General features: G+C 60.6%; 3 protein-coding genes and 31 non-coding genes across 34 annotated transcripts; all 34 read left to right on the top strand.

The window, feature by feature from the left end:
• Window positions 1-3,695: 3,695 nt before the first annotated feature.
• Window positions 3,696-3,792, top strand: LMJF_05_snoRNA0089. The gene has a single exon (XR_002460086.1). It is a non-coding gene; the product is annotated as a C/D snoRNA (small nucleolar RNA).
• A 147-nt stretch (window positions 3,793-3,939) lies between these two features.
• Window positions 3,940-4,013, top strand: LM5Cs1C2.1. Its single transcript, XR_002460081.1, has one exon. It is a non-coding gene; the product is annotated as a C/D snoRNA (small nucleolar RNA).
• A 92-nt stretch (window positions 4,014-4,105) lies between these two features.
• Window positions 4,106-4,201, top strand: LM5Cs1C3.1. The gene has a single exon (XR_002460076.1). It is a non-coding gene; the product is annotated as a C/D snoRNA (small nucleolar RNA).
• A 106-nt stretch (window positions 4,202-4,307) lies between these two features.
• Window positions 4,308-4,592, top strand: LM5Cs1H1.1. Its single transcript, XR_002460068.1, has one exon. It is a non-coding gene; the product is annotated as an H/ACA-like snoRNA (small nucleolar RNA).
• Window positions 4,593-4,616: 24 nt separating this feature from the next.
• On the top strand, window positions 4,617-4,685 carry LM5Cs1H2.1. The gene has a single exon (XR_002460064.1). It is a non-coding gene; the product is annotated as an H/ACA-like snoRNA (small nucleolar RNA).
• A 29-nt stretch (window positions 4,686-4,714) lies between these two features.
• Window positions 4,715-4,807, top strand: LM5Cs1C4.1. The gene has a single exon (XR_002460060.1). It is a non-coding gene; the product is annotated as a C/D snoRNA (small nucleolar RNA).
• Window positions 4,808-4,889: 82 nt separating this feature from the next.
• On the top strand, window positions 4,890-4,964 carry LM5Cs1H3.1. Its single transcript, XR_002460072.1, has one exon. It is a non-coding gene; the product is annotated as a =H/ACA-like snoRNA (small nucleolar RNA).
• A 28-nt stretch (window positions 4,965-4,992) lies between these two features.
• On the top strand, window positions 4,993-5,061 carry LM5Cs1H4.1. Its single transcript, XR_002460087.1, has one exon. It is a non-coding gene; the product is annotated as an H/ACA-like snoRNA (small nucleolar RNA).
• Window positions 5,062-5,407: 346 nt separating this feature from the next.
• Window positions 5,408-5,481, top strand: LM5Cs1C2.2. Its single transcript, XR_002460082.1, has one exon. It is a non-coding gene; the product is annotated as a C/D snoRNA (small nucleolar RNA).
• Window positions 5,482-5,573: 92 nt separating this feature from the next.
• Window positions 5,574-5,669, top strand: LM5Cs1C3.2. Its single transcript, XR_002460077.1, has one exon. It is a non-coding gene; the product is annotated as a C/D snoRNA (small nucleolar RNA).
• Window positions 5,670-5,774: 105 nt separating this feature from the next.
• Window positions 5,775-6,059, top strand: LM5Cs1H1.2. Its single transcript, XR_002460069.1, has one exon. It is a non-coding gene; the product is annotated as an H/ACA-like snoRNA (small nucleolar RNA).
• Window positions 6,060-6,083: 24 nt separating this feature from the next.
• LM5Cs1H2.2 lies at window positions 6,084-6,152 on the top strand. The gene has a single exon (XR_002460065.1). It is a non-coding gene; the product is annotated as an H/ACA-like snoRNA (small nucleolar RNA).
• A 29-nt stretch (window positions 6,153-6,181) lies between these two features.
• Window positions 6,182-6,274, top strand: LM5Cs1C4.2. Its single transcript, XR_002460061.1, has one exon. It is a non-coding gene; the product is annotated as a C/D snoRNA (small nucleolar RNA).
• Window positions 6,275-6,356: 82 nt separating this feature from the next.
• LM5Cs1H3.2 lies at window positions 6,357-6,431 on the top strand. Its single transcript, XR_002460073.1, has one exon. It is a non-coding gene; the product is annotated as an H/ACA-like snoRNA (small nucleolar RNA).
• A 28-nt stretch (window positions 6,432-6,459) lies between these two features.
• LM5Cs1H4.2 lies at window positions 6,460-6,528 on the top strand. The gene has a single exon (XR_002460088.1). It is a non-coding gene; the product is annotated as an H/ACA-like snoRNA (small nucleolar RNA).
• A 346-nt stretch (window positions 6,529-6,874) lies between these two features.
• On the top strand, window positions 6,875-6,948 carry LM5Cs1C2.3. The gene has a single exon (XR_002460083.1). It is a non-coding gene; the product is annotated as a C/D snoRNA (small nucleolar RNA).
• Window positions 6,949-7,040: 92 nt separating this feature from the next.
• Window positions 7,041-7,136, top strand: LM5Cs1C3.3. The gene has a single exon (XR_002460078.1). It is a non-coding gene; the product is annotated as a C/D snoRNA (small nucleolar RNA).
• Window positions 7,137-7,241: 105 nt separating this feature from the next.
• Window positions 7,242-7,526, top strand: LM5Cs1H1.3. The gene has a single exon (XR_002460070.1). It is a non-coding gene; the product is annotated as an H/ACA-like snoRNA (small nucleolar RNA).
• A 24-nt stretch (window positions 7,527-7,550) lies between these two features.
• Window positions 7,551-7,619, top strand: LM5Cs1H2.3. Its single transcript, XR_002460066.1, has one exon. It is a non-coding gene; the product is annotated as an H/ACA-like snoRNA (small nucleolar RNA).
• Window positions 7,620-7,648: 29 nt separating this feature from the next.
• Window positions 7,649-7,741, top strand: LM5Cs1C4.3. Its single transcript, XR_002460062.1, has one exon. It is a non-coding gene; the product is annotated as a C/D snoRNA (small nucleolar RNA).
• An 82-nt stretch (window positions 7,742-7,823) lies between these two features.
• On the top strand, window positions 7,824-7,898 carry LM5Cs1H3.3. The gene has a single exon (XR_002460074.1). It is a non-coding gene; the product is annotated as an H/ACA-like snoRNA (small nucleolar RNA).
• Window positions 7,899-7,926: 28 nt separating this feature from the next.
• On the top strand, window positions 7,927-7,995 carry LM5Cs1H4.3. The gene has a single exon (XR_002460089.1). It is a non-coding gene; the product is annotated as an H/ACA-like snoRNA (small nucleolar RNA).
• A 346-nt stretch (window positions 7,996-8,341) lies between these two features.
• LM5Cs1C2.4 lies at window positions 8,342-8,415 on the top strand. The gene has a single exon (XR_002460084.1). It is a non-coding gene; the product is annotated as a C/D snoRNA (small nucleolar RNA).
• A 92-nt stretch (window positions 8,416-8,507) lies between these two features.
• LM5Cs1C3.4 lies at window positions 8,508-8,603 on the top strand. Its single transcript, XR_002460079.1, has one exon. It is a non-coding gene; the product is annotated as a C/D snoRNA (small nucleolar RNA).
• A 106-nt stretch (window positions 8,604-8,709) lies between these two features.
• LM5Cs1H1.4 lies at window positions 8,710-8,994 on the top strand. The gene has a single exon (XR_002460071.1). It is a non-coding gene; the product is annotated as an H/ACA-like snoRNA (small nucleolar RNA).
• Window positions 8,995-9,018: 24 nt separating this feature from the next.
• On the top strand, window positions 9,019-9,087 carry LM5Cs1H2.4. Its single transcript, XR_002460067.1, has one exon. It is a non-coding gene; the product is annotated as an H/ACA-like snoRNA (small nucleolar RNA).
• A 29-nt stretch (window positions 9,088-9,116) lies between these two features.
• LM5Cs1C4.4 lies at window positions 9,117-9,209 on the top strand. Its single transcript, XR_002460063.1, has one exon. It is a non-coding gene; the product is annotated as a C/D snoRNA (small nucleolar RNA).
• An 80-nt stretch (window positions 9,210-9,289) lies between these two features.
• LM5Cs1H3.4 lies at window positions 9,290-9,364 on the top strand. The gene has a single exon (XR_002460075.1). It is a non-coding gene; the product is annotated as an H/ACA-like snoRNA (small nucleolar RNA).
• A 28-nt stretch (window positions 9,365-9,392) lies between these two features.
• LM5Cs1H4.4 lies at window positions 9,393-9,461 on the top strand. The gene has a single exon (XR_002460090.1). It is a non-coding gene; the product is annotated as an H/ACA-like snoRNA (small nucleolar RNA).
• A 346-nt stretch (window positions 9,462-9,807) lies between these two features.
• LM5Cs1C2.5 lies at window positions 9,808-9,881 on the top strand. Its single transcript, XR_002460085.1, has one exon. It is a non-coding gene; the product is annotated as a C/D snoRNA (small nucleolar RNA).
• A 92-nt stretch (window positions 9,882-9,973) lies between these two features.
• On the top strand, window positions 9,974-10,069 carry LM5Cs1C3.5. The gene has a single exon (XR_002460080.1). It is a non-coding gene; the product is annotated as a C/D snoRNA (small nucleolar RNA).
• A 1,076-nt stretch (window positions 10,070-11,145) lies between these two features.
• LMJF_05_1220 (adenylate cyclase regulatory protein-like protein) lies at window positions 11,146-12,864 on the top strand (the record flags this gene model as incomplete). The annotated part of the gene is made up of 1 exon (XM_001687547.1): window positions 11,146-12,864. One exon carries the CDS (start codon window positions 11,146-11,148, stop codon window positions 12,862-12,864), a length of 1,719 nt encoding a protein of 572 aa, XP_001687599.1.
• A 3,234-nt stretch (window positions 12,865-16,098) lies between these two features.
• LMJF_22_1225 (hypothetical protein) lies at window positions 16,099-16,914 on the top strand (the record flags this gene model as incomplete). The annotated part of the gene is made up of 1 exon (XM_003721728.1): window positions 16,099-16,914. One exon carries the CDS (start codon window positions 16,099-16,101, stop codon window positions 16,912-16,914), a length of 816 nt encoding a protein of 271 aa, XP_003721776.1.
• A 922-nt stretch (window positions 16,915-17,836) lies between these two features.
• On the top strand, window positions 17,837-19,636 carry LPG1G (putative GIPL galf transferase; the record flags this gene model as incomplete). Its single annotated transcript, XM_001687548.1, has 1 exon — window positions 17,837-19,636. The coding sequence occupies one exon, from the start codon at window positions 17,837-17,839 to the stop codon at window positions 19,634-19,636; it is 1,800 nt and encodes a 599-aa protein (XP_001687600.1).
• Between the last annotated feature and the right edge of the window lie 1,949 nt (window positions 19,637-21,585).

The following is a 21,585-nucleotide window of genomic DNA, read 5'->3' on the forward strand; positions in this document are numbered from 1 at the left end:
ACGTGCGGATTCAGGAAAAAGCGGAATACCGTTGCTGCAACATAGACTCATGGCGGCGTCTTACCTGCCACGACACACGTGGACAAGCCATCCAGACATACTCCTCATGGCATCAATGGAGGCGGAAACTGAAAAACAAGAGCCCTCAGGCTACAACCTCATCCTGGAGCAGACCTCAGGATGTAAAACAAAACAAAGCGAGGGCTGTCAAGCATAGCTGGCATGGTGCATCACCACCAAGCAAGGCATGCAAAGGTCCGAGGAGCGCGACTGATGGGCGAAAAAGGCGCAAAGAGATCTATCCCAATCATCCCCAAAGTGCATGTATGCGAAGCATGCGGTGTCTTGTACGTCCGGCCGGATGGGCTGATGAGGCGCAGATGCCGGAAGCATGGCGAGAGCGCCCCGAGTTGCACCAACGGGGTCCTCCAGTCCCTCATGTGGAGAGTCACCTCACCACATTGTTTAATGCCGCCGCTTTAGGCGACTGAGGGAGAATCATGACACACAGGCGGAGCGCAGCGTCTTCAGAGGGCCCTGCATGAGGCTGGCCAACTTCCTTCTTGGGCCCATCCGGCATGCACCTAGACCACTCCTTGTTACATGCACGCCAGACGCCAGCCTCCGCGCTCGAGCAGGCCCCTGCCACCCGGGCCGCTGGGATCAAGACATGCAGTCAGCCGGGGCCTTGCTGCGCTGATGGCGCCGCACGGACGTGAGGAAGGAACGAGGAAAGATGGGAGGAGCCCGCGCAACGCATGGCCTGGCTTGACGGCTGGACGGTGCGTCCATGAAGATGAGGATTCAGCTGTATTTTTGCTACAGCGGTGGGTGGTGAACTGTGGCTGTGTATGCGTCTCCTTGCTGACGTGCTCGTGGTGACAGAATGGACACGTCTGAGAGAGAGAACAAAGCAACAAAAGGTGATGTCTCTTTGTTGTTCTTGTCGGGTGTGGTGGTTTTCTTTCAACATTCTTTGATCTGTTTCTTGTCCTCATCTCCTTTTTCCCCCTCCACACATCTCACGTTCTCTCGTGAGCTCGCTTGTTCGAACCCTGCGCGTGTCTCAGCATTCTTTTAACCCTCTCCTCCCATTCTATCTTCATCTTTCGAGCAAAATATATCTAAAGCATCTTTTGCAGTCTCGTTGTCGCGTGCATGGACCTCGGTGTGTGTATTAATACTCTGTGCGCGCTTGTACGACGCCAAATTGCATGTGGCGCTTGTGTGCCACTTTCTTTTTCGCTCTACGAGGAACGAAAGAGGTTTTAGAGAGATTGTTCGCCACCACACCACCCAAGCACATTCTTGTCCTGTTCGTTTCTCTTTCCCACCTCATGTGCCGTCCCCCCTCTCCTCCTCTGCCTCCTCCTCTGCCTCTCTTCGTGTCGCGCCTTCTCTTTGGTCGCTTCGTTGATTTGGATTATGGCCTCGCGTTCGTCTCTTGCTGTGTGTATGCGTGTGCGTGCCAGAGAGAGGGAGGGATTGTGATGATGGCACTGCGGCAGTAGGCATACGAGCGGAGGAAAGAGGGAGAGCAAAGGGGGTAGGGAACTCGAGCCACAAGGAAGAGGCATAACCCACGGGCTGGGAGGGGGGGGAGGGGAGGCGTTCTGCCTCCGCACACAATGCACTGCACAGGGCCAAGAGACAAGACACAAACCAAGAAGAAAAGGTGCGCCCAAGGAAAACGAGACGAACGACGGAAAGCGAAGGCGGTGTGGAGGGTTGTAGGCGAGGGGCAGCTGTTGTGAACGAAGGGAAGAGCGGCGAGATGTGCGGGGGAGAAGAGCAGGGGGAGGGGAGTGGGAAATGAAAAGAGGACAAGGGGACAGCACATTCAGCAACGATAAGACGATCGACTCGCTCTTCCTGTCCAGACTCACACCCCTTCCTCCCCTCCCTCCCCTCCACCCACACGCAAGAAGACTGACGTACACCTCCGTCATCCTGCCCTTCCAGTAAGTCATCTGATCTTTACTTCCTTTTGTTGTCGTATTGTTTGATCCCTCCCCCCCTTCGGCGTGATGGCTTATGTGCACAGTTGACTCTCTACCCCCCAAACACCCCAAACGCACGTGTGCCGCCCTCTCTCCACTGATTACGTCTCATCCCCGCCCTGTCCTCTCTCTTTCGCTCGACGACAAGTCGTGTTCTCCACGCGGCCTTTTCGTATCGCAGAGCCGACCTGTGTGTGCGTGGTGTGCGCTGTGGTACCCGGAGGCCAATACGTGGGCGGCTGGGAGGACTTGGGTGTGCCGTCGCATATTGGGAACAAGGGCCACGAAGGGAACCAGCGAAACACCCGCAGAACGCACAGCTGCTCAGAGAGCATGCCACAACGGAGACGTGTGCCCTTTGCTCGAACTCCTTGCGTTCCCCGCCCTTCGCATGTCGCGGCCGCGATCCTCTGCTTCTCCCCCATGACTCCTCTGTTACTCTCCCAACCCCTCTTTCTGCCTCCCCTGCACCGTCTTCCCCGACCAACCCCTCATCTCTCTTTTCTCTCCTCGCCACCATTCGCAAGCTTAGAGGTCCGCCTGACAAGAAGCCAAGGCGTGTCGCGGTTGCCTCTCGGCTCGTCTGCTTCCTTTGCCCTTTTCTCTATTCGTCTCTCGCTCCACAGATTCCAGCCCGTATATCGGACATCACCACGTGAATACACTCACATACACTCACGTCCAGTCGTCTTCCATACCTTTTCTACCCTCCATTTCTTTGCTTTCAGTAAGGGTGCACTCACCGTGCTCTCTGATGACAGGGGTACACCCCGGTGTGGTATCCAGGGTCCAGTACCCATCACTCTCTGTGTGGAAGCCCAGCAGCCCCTATACCTGCCCGCGCCGAGCCACTTCTGATGGCGGCAGGGTCAACTGCCTACGGCGTAGCGAAATCAGAGCTGTCTGCCGCTGCTGATGGCGACGGTCAGGTCGCACATATAGCGCTGCCTCGGAACGACCTGCAACCGTGAGCACGTCTGTGCCATCCACATGATAGGCAGAGTGTCAGCGTGGCTCGATTGCACCTCACCCGGCTCTGCCTGCCTGCGGGCGGGAGCCTGGGTCACCCCGAGCGATGCAGCGCATGGCGACCGACATCATTGGAGCGGCTGTGAGGCGACCTGCGACGCAAGGAGGGAGCTTCAGGCGGAAGCCATGTTCAGGTGACGGGGTCGGCATTGCCCCAACACGTGTTTCCCTCTGCTTTGCCTCACGCGAAGAGGCCTGCGACAGGCCGGGGTGGAGCGGAGTTGGAGTTATGCTGTGCGGCAGAATGGGGATGCTGAGAGAAAAACGATTCACCATCCTATGCCTGCCACAAAACTTGATACTGTCTGCGGTGTGCTTTCAAAGTTGGCCGTCAGCAATGACAATGACGGCTGCCGACCATTTGACCAGAAGCGACGAGTCTTCGCTTTCCCACACCGCTTGCTCCCTACGAGTACGGCACTCCATCGACCCCTCCACGCAGTCGCCCACCCTTGATGGAGCACCTCCGGGTTTGTGTGAAGTCACTCGCTAGAACACACGCATCCGCTCAAGAGCTTCGTCCATCCCCGCCTAAACCTCAGAACCACATTACTACACCGGGCTCTGGTTTCTCTACCGCTTCCCCCCTTACTGTCACCGGCCCTGCCGCCACAACTCGATCGTGCGAAGCAACGCAGCTAACTTTTCACGTCCTATCACCTATACATCGGTGACTTCTCCTCGACACGCTAAGCACATGGAGAACTTGACACGAGTATCAGGAGCCCCCTGACTGAGAGACTATCATGCACCACTCTGAGGTTGCGAGCCGCGTGTGCCTGTGTGCGCGCTGCTGATGCGCGGAGGAGGAGCAGCGAGGGTGCGGGTGCGTGCGGCGCACTGCGCCTCGCCAGGGCGGTCGCCGTTGCCCTCGCGGCGTGTTGCTCCGCGCGCCGCTGTGGACCTGTGCACAGATGATGATTGACTGTAACATCACAGACTTTGAGTCGCGATGATAGCAACCATGTCGCCCCAGTCTGACGTGCGCCGGCGCCGTGCACACCGTGTGGGTGTGCGCGTGCGCATCTAGAGCTGTGCCTGTGTGATGTCGCGGGGGCCGTGCGTGCCCGCCGCTGCGCGTTGACATGATCGACACCTAGGCTGATGTAAAGCCGTCGCAGATGGACGTTGAGTGGCGCACGCCGTGAAACCAACCCCGCCTCGTCTGATCGCGCGCACTTCTTCCCCCTCCCCCCCCCTCACCTTGCCGCGCTGCGCGAGCAAGTGCGCGTGTGCGGCGTGCGTGGCGCTGCTTCTACTGCTAGTGCTACTGCTGCCCACTGGCCCTGTCACCTTGAGGGCGCCCGTGCCGCTTGTCGGCGCATGCTGGGCGTACGGCCTCGAGTTGCTGCGGCGCGGGCGCACGTGCGTGCATGTGCCGTCTGCGCTGCGATTCGGGGGGCCACAGAGCAAGGGGTGCGAGCGCGCGGTGTGATGCTCGGCGTGCTGCTCGCGCGCCTGACGCACCGCCGCGCGCCGCGGTTCCCGTTACGCATATCCTGTGTGCGCTCCAGCCCCGTCGGGGCCATGACGAGTTCGCAACCAACCATGCGTTACACATTGCCTGCGCGCGCGCGCGAGGAGACGACGCGCTCACTGTAGTGCGCGTGCCGCAAGACCCACAGGCACCGTGCATGAAACTGGAGCGCTAGATGGCAAGCAGCCCGCGGACGCGGTGCCACGGTGCGGGGGATGACCGACAACACGACAACGAAGCACAGTTTGAGCTGATGCATCGCTGATGGACAACGTCACACATGAGCTAACTCTGCTGACGCACCGCTGCCGCCTTTGTGGCCGACGCCGGTACCCCCCCCCTCCCCCTCCCCCCGCCGCTGCGTGGGACGCCGCTGGCGGTGCGCAGTACGATTAAACACGGACGCGCCGCTGCATACGCTTGGTGCTGGCGCCGTCCGCCAGTGTCGTACGAGATGTGGAGGGGCGAGGGCGTGCTGGTGCTGGTGCAGTGCCGTCAGGTAAAGTGACGATGGTGTGTCCCATCCGCGCCACTGGTTCAAGCGGCACGAGAGCGAGCGACGGAGTATGCGTGTGTGCTGCTGCTGTTGCGATGGGGGCGGCGTGCACGGCGACACGCCGACGCACAGGCACATAGAGAGAGAGAAAGAGCGCGGCAGAGACGCAGACGCAGGATGCACCAAACTGATTCAGGCGTGCGGATGCACGCATCAGGAGCCCCCTGACTGAGAGACTATCATGCACCACTCTGAGGTTGCGAGCCGCGTGTGCCTGTGTGCGCGCTGCTGATGCGCGGAGGAGGAGCAGCGAGGGTGCGGGTGCGTGCGGCGCACTGCGCCTCGCCAGGGCGGTCGCCGTTGCCCTCGCGGCGTGTTGCTCCGCGCGCCGCTGTGGACCTGTGCACAGATGATGATTGACTGTAACATCACAGACTTTGAGTCGCGATGATAGCAACCATGTCGCCCCAGTCTGACGTGCGCCGGCGCCGTGCACACCGTGTGGGTGTGCGCGTGCGCATCTAGAGCTGTGCCTGTGTGATGTCGCGGGGGCCGTGCGTGCCCGCCGCTGCGCGTTGACATGATCGACACCTAGGCTGATGTAAAGCCGTCGCAGATGGACGTTGAGTGGCGCACGCCGTGAAACCAACCCCGCCTCGTCTGATCGCGCGCACTTCTTCCCCCTCCCCCCCCTCACCTTGCCGCGCTGCGCGAGCAAGTGCGCGTGTGCGGCGTGCGTGGCGCTGCTTCTACTGCTAGTGCTACTGCTGCCCACTGGCCCTGTCACCTTGAGGGCGCCCGTGCCGCTTGTCGGCGCATGCTGGGCGTACGGCCTCGAGTTGCTGCGGCGCGGGCGCACGTGCGTGCATGTGCCGTCTGCGCTGCGATTCGGGGGGCCACAGAGCAAGGGGTGCGAGCGCGCGGTGTGATGCTCGGCGTGCTGCTCGCGCGCCTGACGCACCGCCGCGCGCCGCGGTTCCCGTTACGCATATCCTGTGTGCGCTCCAGCCCCGTCGGGGCCATGACGAGTTCGCAACCAACCATGCGTTACACATTGCCTGCGCGCGCGCGCGAGGAGACGACGCGCTCACTGTAGTGCGCGTGCCGCAAGACCCACAGGCACCGTGCATGAAACTGGAGCGCTAGATGGCAAGCAGCCCGCGGACGCGGTGCCACGGTGCGGGGGATGACCGACAACACGACAACGAAGCACAGTTTGAGCTGATGCATCGCTGATGGACAACGTCACACATGAGCTAACTCTGCTGACGCACCGCTGCCGCCTTTGTGGCCGACGCCGGTACCCCCCCCCTCCCCCTCCCCCCGCCGCTGCGTGGGACGCCGCTGGCGGTGCGCAGTACGATTAAACACGGACGCGCCGCTGCATACGCTTGGTGCTGGCGCCGTCCGCCAGTGTCGTACGAGATGTGGAGGGGCGAGGGCGTGCTGGTGCTGGTGCAGTGCCGTCAGGTAAAGTGACGATGGTGTGTCCCATCCGCGCCACTGGTTCAAGCGGCACGAGAGCGAGCGACGGAGTATGCGTGTGTGCTGCTGCTGTTGCGATGGGGGCGGCGTGCACGGCGACACGCCGACGCACAGGCACATAGAGAGAGAGAAAGAGCGCGGCAGAGACGCAGACGCAGGATGCACCAAACTGATTCAGGCGTGCGGATGCACGCATCAGGAGCCCCCTGACTGAGAGACTATCATGCACCACTCTGAGGTTGCGAGCCGCGTGTGCCTGTGTGCGCGCTGCTGATGCGCGGAGGAGGAGCAGCGAGGGTGCGGGTGCGTGCGGCGCACTGCGCCTCGCCAGGGCGGTCGCCGTTGCCCTCGCGGCGTGTTGCTCCGCGCGCCGCTGTGGACCTGTGCACAGATGATGATTGACTGTAACATCACAGACTTTGAGTCGCGATGATAGCAACCATGTCGCCCCAGTCTGACGTGCGCCGGCGCCGTGCACACCGTGTGGGTGTGCGCGTGCGCATCTAGAGCTGTGCCTGTGTGATGTCGCGGGGGCCGTGCGTGCCCGCCGCTGCGCGTTGACATGATCGACACCTAGGCTGATGTAAAGCCGTCGCAGATGGACGTTGAGTGGCGCACGCCGTGAAACCAACCCCGCCTCGTCTGATCGCGCGCACTTCTTCCCCCTCCCCCCCCTCACCTTGCCGCGCTGCGCGAGCAAGTGCGCGTGTGCGGCGTGCGTGGCGCTGCTTCTACTGCTAGTGCTACTGCTGCCCACTGGCCCTGTCACCTTGAGGGCGCCCGTGCCGCTTGTCGGCGCATGCTGGGCGTACGGCCTCGAGTTGCTGCGGCGCGGGCGCACGTGCGTGCATGTGCCGTCTGCGCTGCGATTCGGGGGGCCACAGAGCAAGGGGTGCGAGCGCGCGGTGTGATGCTCGGCGTGCTGCTCGCGCGCCTGACGCACCGCCGCGCGCCGCGGTTCCCGTTACGCATATCCTGTGTGCGCTCCAGCCCCGTCGGGGCCATGACGAGTTCGCAACCAACCATGCGTTACACATTGCCTGCGCGCGCGCGCGAGGAGACGACGCGCTCACTGTAGTGCGCGTGCCGCAAGACCCACAGGCACCGTGCATGAAACTGGAGCGCTAGATGGCAAGCAGCCCGCGGACGCGGTGCCACGGTGCGGGGGATGACCGACAACACGACAACGAAGCACAGTTTGAGCTGATGCATCGCTGATGGACAACGTCACACATGAGCTAACTCTGCTGACGCACCGCTGCCGCCTTTGTGGCCGACGCCGGTACCCCCCCCCTCCCCCTCCCCCCGCCGCTGCGTGGGACGCCGCTGGCGGTGCGCAGTACGATTAAACACGGACGCGCCGCTGCATACGCTTGGTGCTGGCGCCGTCCGCCAGTGTCGTACGAGATGTGGAGGGGCGAGGGCGTGCTGGTGCTGGTGCAGTGCCGTCAGGTAAAGTGACGATGGTGTGTCCCATCCGCGCCACTGGTTCAAGCGGCACGAGAGCGAGCGACGGAGTATGCGTGTGTGCTGCTGCTGTTGCGATGGGGGCGGCGTGCACGGCGACACGCCGACGCACAGGCACATAGAGAGAGAGAAAGAGCGCGGCAGAGACGCAGACGCAGGATGCACCAAACTGATTCAGGCGTGCGGATGCACGCATCAGGAGCCCCCTGACTGAGAGACTATCATGCACCACTCTGAGGTTGCGAGCCGCGTGTGCCTGTGTGCGCGCTGCTGATGCGCGGAGGAGGAGCAGCGAGGGTGCGGGTGCGTGCGGCGCACTGCGCCTCGCCAGGGCGGTCGCCGTTGCCCTCGCGGCGTGTTGCTCCGCGCGCCGCTGTGGACCTGTGCACAGATGATGATTGACTGTAACATCACAGACTTTGAGTCGCGATGATAGCAACCATGTCGCCCCAGTCTGACGTGCGCCGGCGCCGTGCACACCGTGTGGGTGTGCGCGTGCGCATCTAGAGCTGTGCCTGTGTGATGTCGCGGGGGCCGTGCGTGCCCGCCGCTGCGCGTTGACATGATCGACACCTAGGCTGATGTAAAGCCGTCGCAGATGGACGTTGAGTGGCGCACGCCGTGAAACCAACCCCGCCTCGTCTGATCGCGCGCACTTCTTCCCCCTCCCCCCCCCTCACCTTGCCGCGCTGCGCGAGCAAGTGCGCGTGTGCGGCGTGCGTGGCGCTGCTTCTACTGCTAGTGCTACTGCTGCCCACTGGCCCTGTCACCTTGAGGGCGCCCGTGCCGCTTGTCGGCGCATGCTGGGCGTACGGCCTCGAGTTGCTGCGGCGCGGGCGCACGTGCGTGCATGTGCCGTCTGCGCTGCGATTCGGGGGGCCACAGAGCAAGGGGTGCGAGCGCGCGGTGTGATGCTCGGCGTGCTGCTCGCGCGCCTGACGCACCGCCGCGCGCCGCGGTTCCCGTTACGCATATCCTGTGTGCGCTCCAGCCCCGTCGGGGCCATGACGAGTTCGCAACCAACCATGCGTTACACATTGCCTGCGCGCGCGCGCGAGGAGACGACGCGCTCACTGTAGTGCGCGTGCCGCAAGACCCACAGGCACCGTGCATGAAACTGGAGCGCTAGATGGCAAGCAGCCCGCGGACGCGGTGCCACGGTGCGGGGGATGACCGACAACACGACAACGAAGCACAGTTTGAGCTGATGCATCGCTGATGGACAACGTCACACATGAGCTAACTCTGCTGACGCACCGCTGCCGCCTTTGTGGCCGACGCCGGTACCCCCCCTCCCCCTCCCCCCGCCGCTGCGTGGGACGCCGCTGGCGGTGCGCAGTACGATTAAACACGGACGCGCCGCTGCATACGCTTGGTGCTGGCGCCGTCCGCCAGTGTCGTACGAGATGTGGAGGGGCGAGGGCGTGCTGGTGCTGGTGCAGTGCCGTCAGGTAAAGTGACGATGGTGTGTCCCATCCGCGCCACTGGTTCAAGCGGCACGAGAGCGAGCGACGGAGTATGCGTGTGTGCTGCTGCTGTTGCGATGGGGGCGGCGTGCACGGCGACACGCCGACGCACAGGCACATAGAGAGAGAGAAAGAGCGCGGCAGAGACGCAGACGCAGGATGCACCAAACTGATTCAGGCGTGCGGATGCACGCATCAGGAGCCCCCTGACTGAGAGACTATCATGCACCACTCTGAGGTTGCGAGCCGCGTGTGCCTGTGTGCGCGCTGCTGATGCGCGGAGGAGGAGCAGCGAGGGTGCGGGTGCGTGCGGCGCACTGCGCCTCGCCAGGGCGGTCGCCGTTGCCCTCACGGCGTGTTGCTCCGCGCGCCGCTGTGGACCTGTGCACAGATGATGATTGACTGTAACATCACAGACTTTGAGTCGCGATGATAGCAACCATGTCGCCCCAGTCTGACGTGCGCCGGCGCCGTGCACACCGTGTGGGTGTGCGCGTGCGCATCTAGAGCTGTGCCTGTGTGATGTCGCGGGGGCCGTGCGTGCCCGCCGCTGCGCGTTGACATGATCGACACCTAGGCTGATGTAAAGCCGTCGCAGATGGACGTTGAGTGGCGCACGCCGTGAAACCAACCCCGCCTCGTCTGATCGCGCGCACTTCCTCCTCGCCTCCCCTCTCGCGCGGTATCTCTGTCCTGTGTTGCGGCCCCGCTACCCGCGATGCCTGCTGCCGGGGCGCGCGAGCAAGGGCGCCTGTGCGAGTGAGTCGATGCGCGGGTGTGGGTGTCGTGTGAATTCTATCGGTTGGTGCGTAAACGCTGTTGCTGCTGTTGTGCTTTTGCTTACTGTTTGTCAGGTTTAGGGGCTCCTCCCCTTCTCTGACGCAGCGTGGTGGTAGGTGAGGATGGGACGAGAGAGAAGGCCTGTGTGCGTGCGATGAGTGGGCGAGGGAGGGGTGCTGCAGCGAAGAGCTGGGGCACGGTCTGCCATGGAATGCTGGTGATGCGCGGGGGACCACCAGAAGGAGAGACAAACGGCGCTGTCCGGCGGAGGGGCGGTGAGGGAGGAAGCCGTCGTGGATTGCCGTCGACGGTTGTGATGAGACTCTCAGCTACCCGCTCTCGGTACCTTTTCCCGCAGATGCTCACAAAGGCAAATACCGTAGCCGACCCTCGGGGTGCTTCATGACTGCTTCGGCAGACGTATATGTACAGGGATGTCTGCCTGCCCCTCCTTCATCGCCAGGTGGGTGGGATGCTGTGTCTCCCGCCCTCCCTCAACTTACTTCGCCATCTTGTGCACTTCTCACGTTTGTCTCTTTCTCTCTCATCACACCGCACCAGCCGCCGTTCCCTATCCGCTGTCTTTATCCTGTCGCTTCCGGTTCATCACCTCCGCACCGTCGCCGAGAACCTCTGCAGCCCATGCTGCATCATCGTCACACACTACCGGAGTCTCTCTTCCACGTCTCGTATGAGCCCTCCACATCCTCCTCCACCTTCGTGACCGAGGCGCCGACGCCCATAGACGACGTCGTCGCCGTCACATCTCAGCGTGGTGACTCGCCGTTGTCGTCCTGCGACAGCCGAGATGCTCCACGCAGCCTCGTTCCCGGGGACTTGTCGATGCATCGTAGCTTCCTCTGCTACGTCTGCTGCGAACCTCTTTTTCGGGCAATGAGTGACGGTGTGTGCGGTCACCATGTGTGTGAGGCGTGCTGCTTAAAGATGAGCGTCAGCGGTACTGCCACCTGCCCTCTGTGCGGGTGGAACGGGTCATGGTCAACGGACGCAGCGTACAGTGAGTGCGTGCGCGACGCGGTCGAGGCGCGCTTGAAGGAGAGTGCCGTTGACCTCCTCCGCGACGCCTACCCAGCGCTCTCGAGTGGCTGCGTTGGCGATGTGGTGGACAGCTGCTTCGATCGCTCGTGTCTCACAGTGGACCTGCACCAGGCACAGCAGTATCTTGCGGCGGTGCCTCCCGATGGAGTCGGCGCTGTCTGCACGTCGCTGGCTGCGCCTGATAAGATCCCTAACAAGGCGGCTGTCTTTTCGCTGCGCGTCGAGGGCCCGTGGCTCACTAGCTGTGACCTTGTGAGGAGGTTCTTGCAGCTGCAGGTGCTTGTCTTGTGTGACTGCGCAGACCTTGTCTCACTTCGCGGAGTCGAATGCGCGCCACTGCTGGAACGTCTCACTGCGGAGCGCTGTGGCTTAGTTGACACGTTGGGGATCGACGCGTGCCCATGTCTTAAGTCCCTGCAGCTTCGCGAATGCCCTCGGCTGTCACACTTGGGGTGGAATCAGATACTTAACAGCCAATCAAGCCTCCAAGAATCTAGCGGGCAAGATGGCGGCTGTGCGGCGTTGCTCAGTGTGAGCGTTTTTCGCTGCCCCGCCTTCCAGGGCATCGGCCTCCTCTCCGCTGCTCCGCATCTGCGAGAGTTCCGTGCGCAGCGTGTTCGCATCAGCAGCCTGGACGCATTGCGTGAGTGCCGCCACCTCGAGTTGCTTGATGTTGGAGGGTGTCAGCAGGTGTGCTGCATTGAAGCCCTGCGAGGTGCGAAGGCGCTAAGGTATCTTGACCTCTCCAACACGGCTGTCTCCGACATCGGTGCGCTCTCACAGTGCACGGCGCTCGAGAGGGTGAACCTGAGCGGGTGCCTCCGGCTGCGCTCTCTCGATAGTCTTGAGTGCTGTACGGAGCTCAGAGAGCTGCAGGCGTCTCGAACGAACATTGAGACGCTGATCGGTCTGCGCCTGTGCCGTGCCCTCAAGAAAGTGGATGTCAGCGGCTGCGCGGCGCTGAGGGACGCCGCGGCCCTCACGCATCTCTCCCAACTCACACATGTCGATCTTTCTTTCACGGCGGTGGATGACGTCAGCTCCCTTGCCTACTACAGCGGACTGGAGAGCGTCCGTCTGCGCGGATGTCGGTACCTGCGAGACTACTCACCACCTCACAACCTCGAGGATGCGCCGCCGCTGCGCTCTCTCGACCTCTCCAACACAAGTGTCTGCAGCATCTCCGAGTGGGGTCGTTGCCCACCGAGGTTGGAGAAGCTCCGCATGAACGGCTGCACGAGGCTCTCCGACATTTCGGTTCTGCAGTCTTCGACAGGGCTAAGGATCGTGGACCTCGGGAACACGTCGGTGCACAGCATCTCGCCGCTGATCTCGTGTGCACCCGCTTTGGAGGAGCTCCGCATGCACGGCTGCACGGAGCTCTCTGACATCTCGGTCCTGCAGTCTGCAAGCCGGCTGCGGGTGGTGGATTTGGACAACACCAGTGTACGGAGCGTGTCGCCGCTGCGGTTGGCTGCGTCGGAGTTGGAGGAGCTTCGCATCAATGATGTCACCTACCAGGGCGAGGTACCTATCTTCCAATCCACTGGAGTGCAGCGGCGGTGTAACATGATAAACACTGGCGCGTCGAGCCGATCACTGTGATATGCGCGACGCGAGCACATGTGTGGCTCCACTCCTGGTGAAGGTGAGCGGACACACATGCGGCATTCTACCCGTTGCGCGTCGTATACTTGTTATCCTTTTCTGTTAGCTTCATTTTATTCTCTGTTTCATCTCGTGTGTGTGTGTCTTCTCTATTCTCTATTCTCTTCTGTCGTCATTCTTGTACTGCTTGATACGGCTCTACCGTCTCTCCCCCCCTCCCTTCCTCCCCCCTTCCTCCCCCCTCTCCCCCTCCCCTCCGCTGTCGCCTCTCTGTCCTTTTCGTACCCTTGTCCGCATGTTTTTGCCCCGCCTTTGCGCTCTGCGCGAAATACGCAACGTACGGCAGAAGGCAAAACCTTCGCCACATGCGCTGCCACTCACACGCTGGCAGGCGGCGGTGCGGCAACGTAAGACGGCCTCCTTGTACCCCAAACAAGCAAACACGCCCGTGGAGATGTCTTCCCCCTCCCCCTGCCCACGCGCCACCTCCGCGTGCGGCGACTTCTCACCAATCCACGAACACGTTCTCTCAAGCCGGCGGAGAGCATCATCGGTGGCGGCGATGGCGGCGGCGGCGTGGCGCTGCGCTCCGGGGAAGGGGGGGGGCTTGAATTAGCCATGAACGCTCGCTGATCTTTCTGAGATGAGTGACTGAGCGGTGGGGTCTGTGCGCACCACGTGCCATCGCTCGACTGCTCGCCTGCGACGTTTGCTCTCAGACTGTGTGTCTTGCATGAGCGCGTGTGGGTTCGGGTGCCGTGGTCGACTCTGCGCACCACCGCCCACCTTGTATGCAGTGTGCTTCTTTCCCGTACTCTACGCTGAGGGCTGATTTCGTTCTGAGATGAGAGAGAGGAGAATGCGCCCTCCCTGTCTTAAATACGACAGGCAGACGTACCGCACAGACATTCATCTGTGAGGGTGTGCGCCGTTCGACCAGCGAGGTATAATGCCTCGCGGCATGGGTTTCTCCACACGCCAAGACACTCCAAGACATGAAGAGAGGCAGAGGAGCACAGGAGACATGACGTATACGAGGAAGAAGTGTTGCCGTCTACCCTTCCTCTGTTCATCGCACATGCCCGCTCCCCGACATCCGCTCTCGACACACGCATGATTCACCTTTGCTGGTTTTCAGCTCCCCGTCCTTGGCAAGTCTCGCCAATCTGCGGTTTGCCCAAGGCCACGGCCTCCTTGACGCCAAGTGCCACCTCACGCACTCGCTCTGCCGCTCTCTCCCTGCCTCTCCTTTCTCCCCTCTTGCCGCGTTGTGGGCCCGCGCCTTTCGCGCACCACGCCGTCATCTCTGTGCTTCTTCTCTCTCACTCCCATTCACCCCCTTTACCTCATCTGCTTCTCACGTTTGTATGTCGGTGATGTACCCCCCTCCTCCTCCCCTCCCACGCATGGAAGATGCAGCACCTTTGCCCGCACACTGCCCGAGCCCGCACCCGCAGACTGCCCGCACCCCCACCCTCGCACTTCCTGTCACACTTGCTTGTGTCGATAAGTCGCGCATCGCTGTGCACAGCCCCTCGGCGCCTGTTAGTGTGTCGATTTCGCAGCTTGGTTTTGCTTTCGAATAGATCAGAAGAAAACAAAAAATCAGAATACCGCCATACAAGCCGTCAGAACAACGAAGCCGCCTCTCATTCTTGCCTCCCTCTACGTACACCGTTGTTGCCTTTTCCTTTTCGTGGCTGCGGAGTAAGCTGTACATCTGTGCAGACATACTCGCCCGCCCCCGCACACAGACATCGACAGACACACGAACCGAACGAAACACACGTGACGAGAACAGCGCACGGGTGTACGTGCCTTCGGCGAGACTCTCTCCCACTGCACATCTTCAGTTCCCCTCTCTTTTCCCTGTATCGTTTTCCCCCAACAGGTGCTCCTCTGCGCCGTCTCGGATTTTGTCGAGTCGTCGTGAAGTCTCGCCTCGCCTTTCGTCTGGCTCGGCCTACGCCGTCACCCTCCGCCGTCGCCCCGTTACTCTTGACCCCCTCAGGAGGAAAAAAGCTCGACATCTGTCCTCCGTGTTTCTGCGAGTGTCTTGCTCTCTGCCACCCCCTCCACGCCCCCCCTTCTCCCCTCACTCCCTCGGTGCGTCTGGTGGTGGTTGCGTCTCTCTTGTAGATTTTTCTTCTTGTAGTTGTCACCTCGTTTCCGACTCCTTTCTTCTTTCACCGGCATAGATCCTTGTGTGTTTGCACGCCTTCCGTGTACGTTGTCATTACTGCGTCACTCGGCTGCAGACACCCCTTTCCGTCGATTATATATAACTTTCTTCCGCCCTTGCTTGGTACCTCGGTTCCCATTCTTTCTCTCTTCTCCCTCTATATTTATTTTGTACATCCGCGTCTGTGCGTGTCTCCCGAGGCTCTCTCTTTGCCCTCTGTGCCTGTGTGCGCTATTCTACTCGCCCTCTCTCGTGTCGCAGAAGCCGACGTTCTCGCCCCCGCCGCCCTCCTCCACGCGTCCTCAGGACAGCAACTGCGAAGACGGGAAGCAAGCAAAAGGCGGCCCCCGCAGCCCCGTGAAGACACAAGAAAACACAGCCACGAAAACACAGCCACGAAAACACAGCCAAGAAAGTGGAGGCGGCAGGAAAAGTGAAGAACACCAACACGAAGGAGAAAAGGCGGGGCCTCCGAAAACGAGTGGGAGAAGACGGCACACGTCCACTGGGCCGTTCCGTCCGTATTGTCTCTGCGTGCCTTCGTTGTGTGCGTTTTTTTTCTTGTCTCTTGTTTTTGTGTCTCTTCTCTTCTCGTTGCTTCCGATCGCTTCTCCGTGCGCCGTATTTTGTCTGCCCTCTCCCTCGCCCTCTCTCGTGTCGCAGAAGCCGACGTTCTCGCCCCCCTTCCCCCCTTCCCCCCTCTTCCGCCCACATTCCTTCTGAACACGTCGAGGACGGCAGATGCGAAAAGGGAGCTGCATCGTCGACGTTGCGATGCCGCCCCTTACCAGCTGCGCGGTGATTTTCTTCCTCCTCGTGTGTGTTTTGTGGAGGATGGAAGACGGAGTTGAGTTGTGCGCTGTGGGACTTGTGTCTTGTTTTCACGGCCGCGCCTTCCGGATGGCGATGCGAATTTCCTTGTTCCTACTGCATGCTTTCCTGGTGTTCATGAGGGCGTACTGTCCTCTTGGCTATACACTCCTTTTTGTAGCCGGAGGACTCGTTGTGCAAGTGTGTGTCCTCCTCTCTCTCTCTCTCTTTCGTTGGGCATGCGTGCTCTTCGCTCTTCATGCCCCGCCTTTCTTTGCTGGCAGGCTTTGCCGAGCACCACACCACTCCTCCGCGAAATCAGCCGTCACGACCCGCCGTCCACGAGGAATGAGCAGGGCAGCCCAGATTCTAGCAATACGGAGCAGATTCAGAAAGCATCACATCTCGATAGCCACAGGACCGCAAATGCAGACCATTCTCAAGCGCTTCCTCCTGCAGAGGCGGTGCCGCCGTTGACAGCCGATACACTGCGCGTTCCGCAAGTTCGCGCCGAGTGCCCACCCGACTCCGCGCTGCTGTCGCCAGGAAACGGTCTTACTCCCACGCTTGCCGAGTGCGTATCCAACGCCGCGCCACAGCCGAGCGAGAAAACAGCGCCGAAACGTGATGCTTCCGCGTCCCTGCGCCGTAAGCGGGAGCGCGAAGGTGCGTGTGACTCGAGCTTCTGGCCGCTAAAAACTCGGCGCGCTCTTGACGCGTCCGCCCATACTGCAGCGCGACAGCCTAGCGAGGCGGCGCCGGTGTTGGCAGCGGACGCTCTCCCTCCGACGCCTGCCGAGTGCGCACCCGACGCCGCGCCACAGCCGTCCGAGTCGGAAATGGTGGTGTATGATCCACATGGGGCGTGGTCATCACTTCTCGTAGATGATGGCCTTTACATCAACCCTGTGGGCGACCAGCTTCTTAGTTCCGCCTTGCTAAGCGCCGTGCGCAAGTCACAAGAAGGCTCTAGGCTGCTACAGCACGACGAAGAGGTGTGGGCAGGGCCTGACTGGCGTACGGTGATGTTGCGGCACAAACCTTTGACAAAGTGAGCCATCACCGGCAGGCCTCCGGGCCTCTCACCCATGCGTCGCACGTGGCCTCTTCATGACACACGCGAATTCCCTCTTGGACGTCACTGCTCAGTGACGTGTGAGGCGTGCTTTTCCATCAGGCGCGACAGAGCGGGAACGCCTGCCGCACCTCAGGCAGATTGCAACGCTAGTCGGTTTCATTGCCTCTTCGCTAGCGCATCCCACTATGTTTTGCTTCACACTTCGGCTACGGTATCTACCTCAGTATCAGAGACCTCCGCAAAAAAAAAGCACCATGCAGTGTTGTATCTTTCACACTTTCCGCCAACCTGCCGCAGAGGTGAGCCGCCCCTGCGCGAGTCGATGCCCTCGAAAGACGAAAGAGCTCAGCTTTTGCACCGTGTTACTGGCGCTCATCGCGTTTCCTAGGACAATGGAGCTTGTCTGTCTGCCAACGCAGTGTCGCCGTCGCTTTTGCGAGCTTCAAGTCGCCTTCGCCTCGCCTTTCGCTCACTGCTGCGGTCTCTCGCTCGATGGTACACGGGCGACTGCTTTACCTTTGAGTTACTCTATCAGCGTTGCGTGCAGGGGTGAAATGGCACAGCTGCGTGCGGGGTTTACTTGCTACTGGTACTTCTCCCCCTTCTCACCGCTCTGTACCCTTCCCTCCCCGCACCCGCTGCTCTGTGCTGCACGTCACCGATCGTTAGGCTGTGCATCTGCAGCTACCTATGTACCCATATACATATATATATATATATATATACTCCAGCACCACTAACTTGTCTACTGCAGCGCTCGCACGTCTCGCTGGTCTCCTCGCGCCCGCGCTTACGCCACGCTCTCAGTGCAACTGACACCGCAGCACATTCACCAACGCTCGTCCCATCTGCGAGCCTGCCACTGGACACTCTCATTGCTGAACCAGCCACAGGACAGAATGAGGAAAAGTACCTCCGTGTACACCCTCAGAAGCCACCGCTGCTTCATCACCTTGCGCGCGGTGATCCCGATTCTCATCTTTATTTGTTTGTGTGGCGCTGTGGGCACGATATTTCTAACCAGCTCCCATCAATCGGCGCTCGGATGGACAAGGGAGCCGACCACTTCAGCACCTAGTGGCGAACTGACCACTACCGAACCGGGTGAGCCGAGGCGGAGCATGACCCCGACATCGGCGATCACGACATCCGCGCCAGCGACCGCCACCACCGCTGAGCAGACGCCACTACCACCTGAGCAGACAAGTATGTTTGACGCCCCAGGGACACCGACGCCTGCGGTGTCTGCCGCATCTGCGCGCGCTACTGGCGCTCAGGATAGCAGCACACTGATGGAGGGCGCGAAGACGGAGACGACGAAGCAGAACCTGGCAATGAAGGGTCTGGACCGGTGGATGAAGATGCAACTCCCTGCGGACTGGATGGAGTGCATTCGGCAGAACCTGCAACTCGACAAGCACGGGCAGCCGATGCACGCGGTGACGGAGATGAAGGACGCTATCCCGCTGCTGATCACGCCGCTGACTGGCGACGTAAAGTTCTTCCCGTACTTCGTGTGCTCGATGGACGTTGCTGTGCGGTACCATTACGTGATCCAGAACGAGCGGGACCCGGATACGACTGCGGTCATCGACGACTTGCAGCGCCGCTTCGGCAACAGCGGGCGCTTGCTTGTTGTGCGCAACCGGTACAACCGCGGGTACTCCGGGAGTATGAACCAGGCCTTCGAGTGGGCACTGAAAGAGCGGACAGCGGAGGAGGTGCCGTGGGTGTTTGCTTGCGGCGTGGACGCGATCTTCGAGCCCGGGCTGCTTGCGAAGATGATCGAGGTTGTGCAGCAAAACACCCGCGGCGATGCTGCGATGCTAGCCGCGCTGCGCGCGGAGGTGGAGCTAGAGGAGCGGCTTGTGCGCGAGGGTAACTACTCCTACTACGAGCGATGGGCGCCGCGTGGGCGTCCACTCAAGGTGCTACGGAGTGGCTATCCAGGCGTGCCGTTGAACGTGCGGACTGCGCCGCTGCTGCCAGACCGCATTCGGTACACAGTTGCGGATGAGAACCGCGAGAGCGGGATCGTCCGCCCTGCGGAGTTGCGCACGCGGTTCTTCGGCAACTACGTGGCGACTGTGACTCCTGTCCCGGATGCCTTGGGCACCATTGCGGTGACGCGGCTGGCGCTGTCGGCTGTTGGGTACTTTGACGAGAACTACTTCCCCGCGTATATGGACGACATCGACCTACGATGGCGGCACTTCGCGTATGGCTTTGGCGCACTGCATGGCGAGCGCAACGGCCCCGTGACTCGCTGGCACCACTACAACGCTGCAAACCTTCGCGGCAGCCCATTTGTGGATCCGGACCTGGAGAAGTATGGCACAGAGGACAACTACAGCCGCCGCGCCTTCCTCAGCTATATCCGACGCTCTAAGGGCATATACGACAAGCTCAAGTACGGTCCGCGTGACATGGACGGTGTATGGCGTCAGGCTGCGCAGAAGGCCGAGTTCAAGTACTCGTCCTTCAATGTGTCCCACTACCCTGCCGACACATGGGTGCTTGATGAGGATGCGCGCGGATGCATGTTTCACCACACGTACAACTACAAGACACAGAACTGGAGTAGGCCGAGCGACTGCTCCTACAATCCGCGGACGCTGGAGGAGAGCGGCATCCTTGGCGTGGACCAGCTAGCGAGCTACAGGTCAATGCTTGCGGAGAAAGCGTTTGCTTACCAATGACAGCGGCAGCCGGGCGGCGAAGGTCTCGTGCGGTAGAAAACAGCAGGTGGATGTTGCCTGGCAGTAACTCCATCACACTCGTATTTCGTCGACGACCATTTTTTTCTGCCATCGACGTTGTCAGAACTGATGACAGATGACACACTAGCGGGGTGGCAGGGTGCAGTGCATCCCCACCATCTTTCGCCTTGCGGAAAGAAGCCAGGCAGCCCCCCCCCACATGCCAACTGCGAAACCCCTGCTGGCCGGGGCAAAGCCAAGTACGTTCTACGTAAGGAGGGCAGCGCGACGTACGGTGACTAATGCCAGAGGTCAGGGCCTGGATGGCATGGCGGCGGAGACGACCCGCGATGGTGAACCCGCTTGTGCCATTTGCATCACAGCGAGTGTGTCTGCGTCACGCGAACATATATCTCACCCCCACAGACCGGACTCTCCACTGGTGTCGAGAGCCTGAGCGCCACCGCGAACGACACACCAGGGGACGAGGCGAGCGGAGCGGGGGCGGATGGGTGCGTAGAGCTGGGGGCACGGGCCGTTCTCAGCCACTTCCGACGGTGTCGCTCCTGCAACGCGTCTGTATAAAGTTGTTTGCTACAACATGATGGATCCCTGACCGGCTGGATAGACATGAACTCTCCAACAAAACACGGGATACTTTACGAGGTACTAACGCTCGCTTATTTCCACTGGCTTGCAGTAGTAGAGGCCAGTGTCTTTTTCAGTCAGCCCCGCCACGGGGCAGTGCACAAGGCGCATCAATGACTGAAAAAGAGTTCGGTTGATCTTGATTCACCGCGAATCGCAATCACGCTTCACCGTTCACCCACAGCGCGATAAGCATGCGTATTCTTCCTCTTTACTGAGAAGCCCACGAGACAAGAGAGACGGTTACCATCTCCTCGCTGATGATTGACGACATTTCCCTTCCAATGAGACGCTCTGACGTTTGCCAAGTGTAAAGTGCCCCACTCTAACTTATATGGATGCGCTGACCCAGCTTTCCTCGCGTGCCATAAGCTGCATCTACGGCTCATCACCTCTTTCTTCCACACTGCTCTTCCTCCTCTCACGGGCCTCATGAGTGCACTTCTTCTCTGCTCTACTTGGAGTAACCAAGTTTCAAATCTACATGCTTCGTGTCCTGCGAGAACAGAGACTACTTGTGCCGATCACAAAGAAAGCCCTACTCCACACGCGACGACCGGATTATCATTGCTTCATCTTGGTACTCTTCCTATTTAGAGCGCTGTATTCTTTATTTGCAGGAAGAGCTCTCTGTGCTAATGTGGTGCGACGTGCGGACGGCTTTGCTGTGCCCCTGCGGGACGCAAAACGTACGTGTGCGGGTCTACGTATAGTTGCGTCCGTACGTGTACGGGTACGTGTGCGGATTAGGGTTTTTCTCTCGGCTGATTCCTTGCACAGGGACACCCTCTCCAACTGGACGGGTGCGTGACGGTGTACTACTGTACTGGTGTACGGGTGTGCTACTGTACTGGTTAGGGTTAGGGTTAGGGTTAGGGTTAGGGTTAGGGTTAGGGTTAGGGTTAGGGTTAGGGTTAGGGTTAGGGTTAGGGTTAGGGTTAGGGTTAGGGTTAGGGTTTATATCTCCACTGATTCCTTGCACAGCGACACCCTCTCCACCTGGACGGGTGCGTGACGGTGTACTACTGTACTGGTGTACGGGTGTGCTACTGTACTGGTTAGGGTTAGGGTTAGGGTTAGGGTTAGGGTTAGGGTTAGGGTTTATATCTCCACTGATTCCTTGCACAGCGACACCCTCTCCACCTGGACGGGTGCGTGACGGTGTACTACTGTACTGGTGTACGGGTGTGCTACTGTACTGGTTAGGGTTAGGGTTAGGGTTAGGGTTAGGGTTAGGGTTAGGGTTAGGGTTAGGGTTAGGGTTAGGGTTAGGGTTAGGGTTAGGGTTAGGGTTAGGGTTA

This window comes from Leishmania major, chromosome 5, assembly GCF_000002725.2.
Source record: "Leishmania major strain Friedlin complete genome, chromosome 5".
In the NCBI taxonomy this organism is placed as follows: domain Eukaryota; phylum Euglenozoa; class Kinetoplastea; order Trypanosomatida; family Trypanosomatidae; genus Leishmania; species Leishmania major.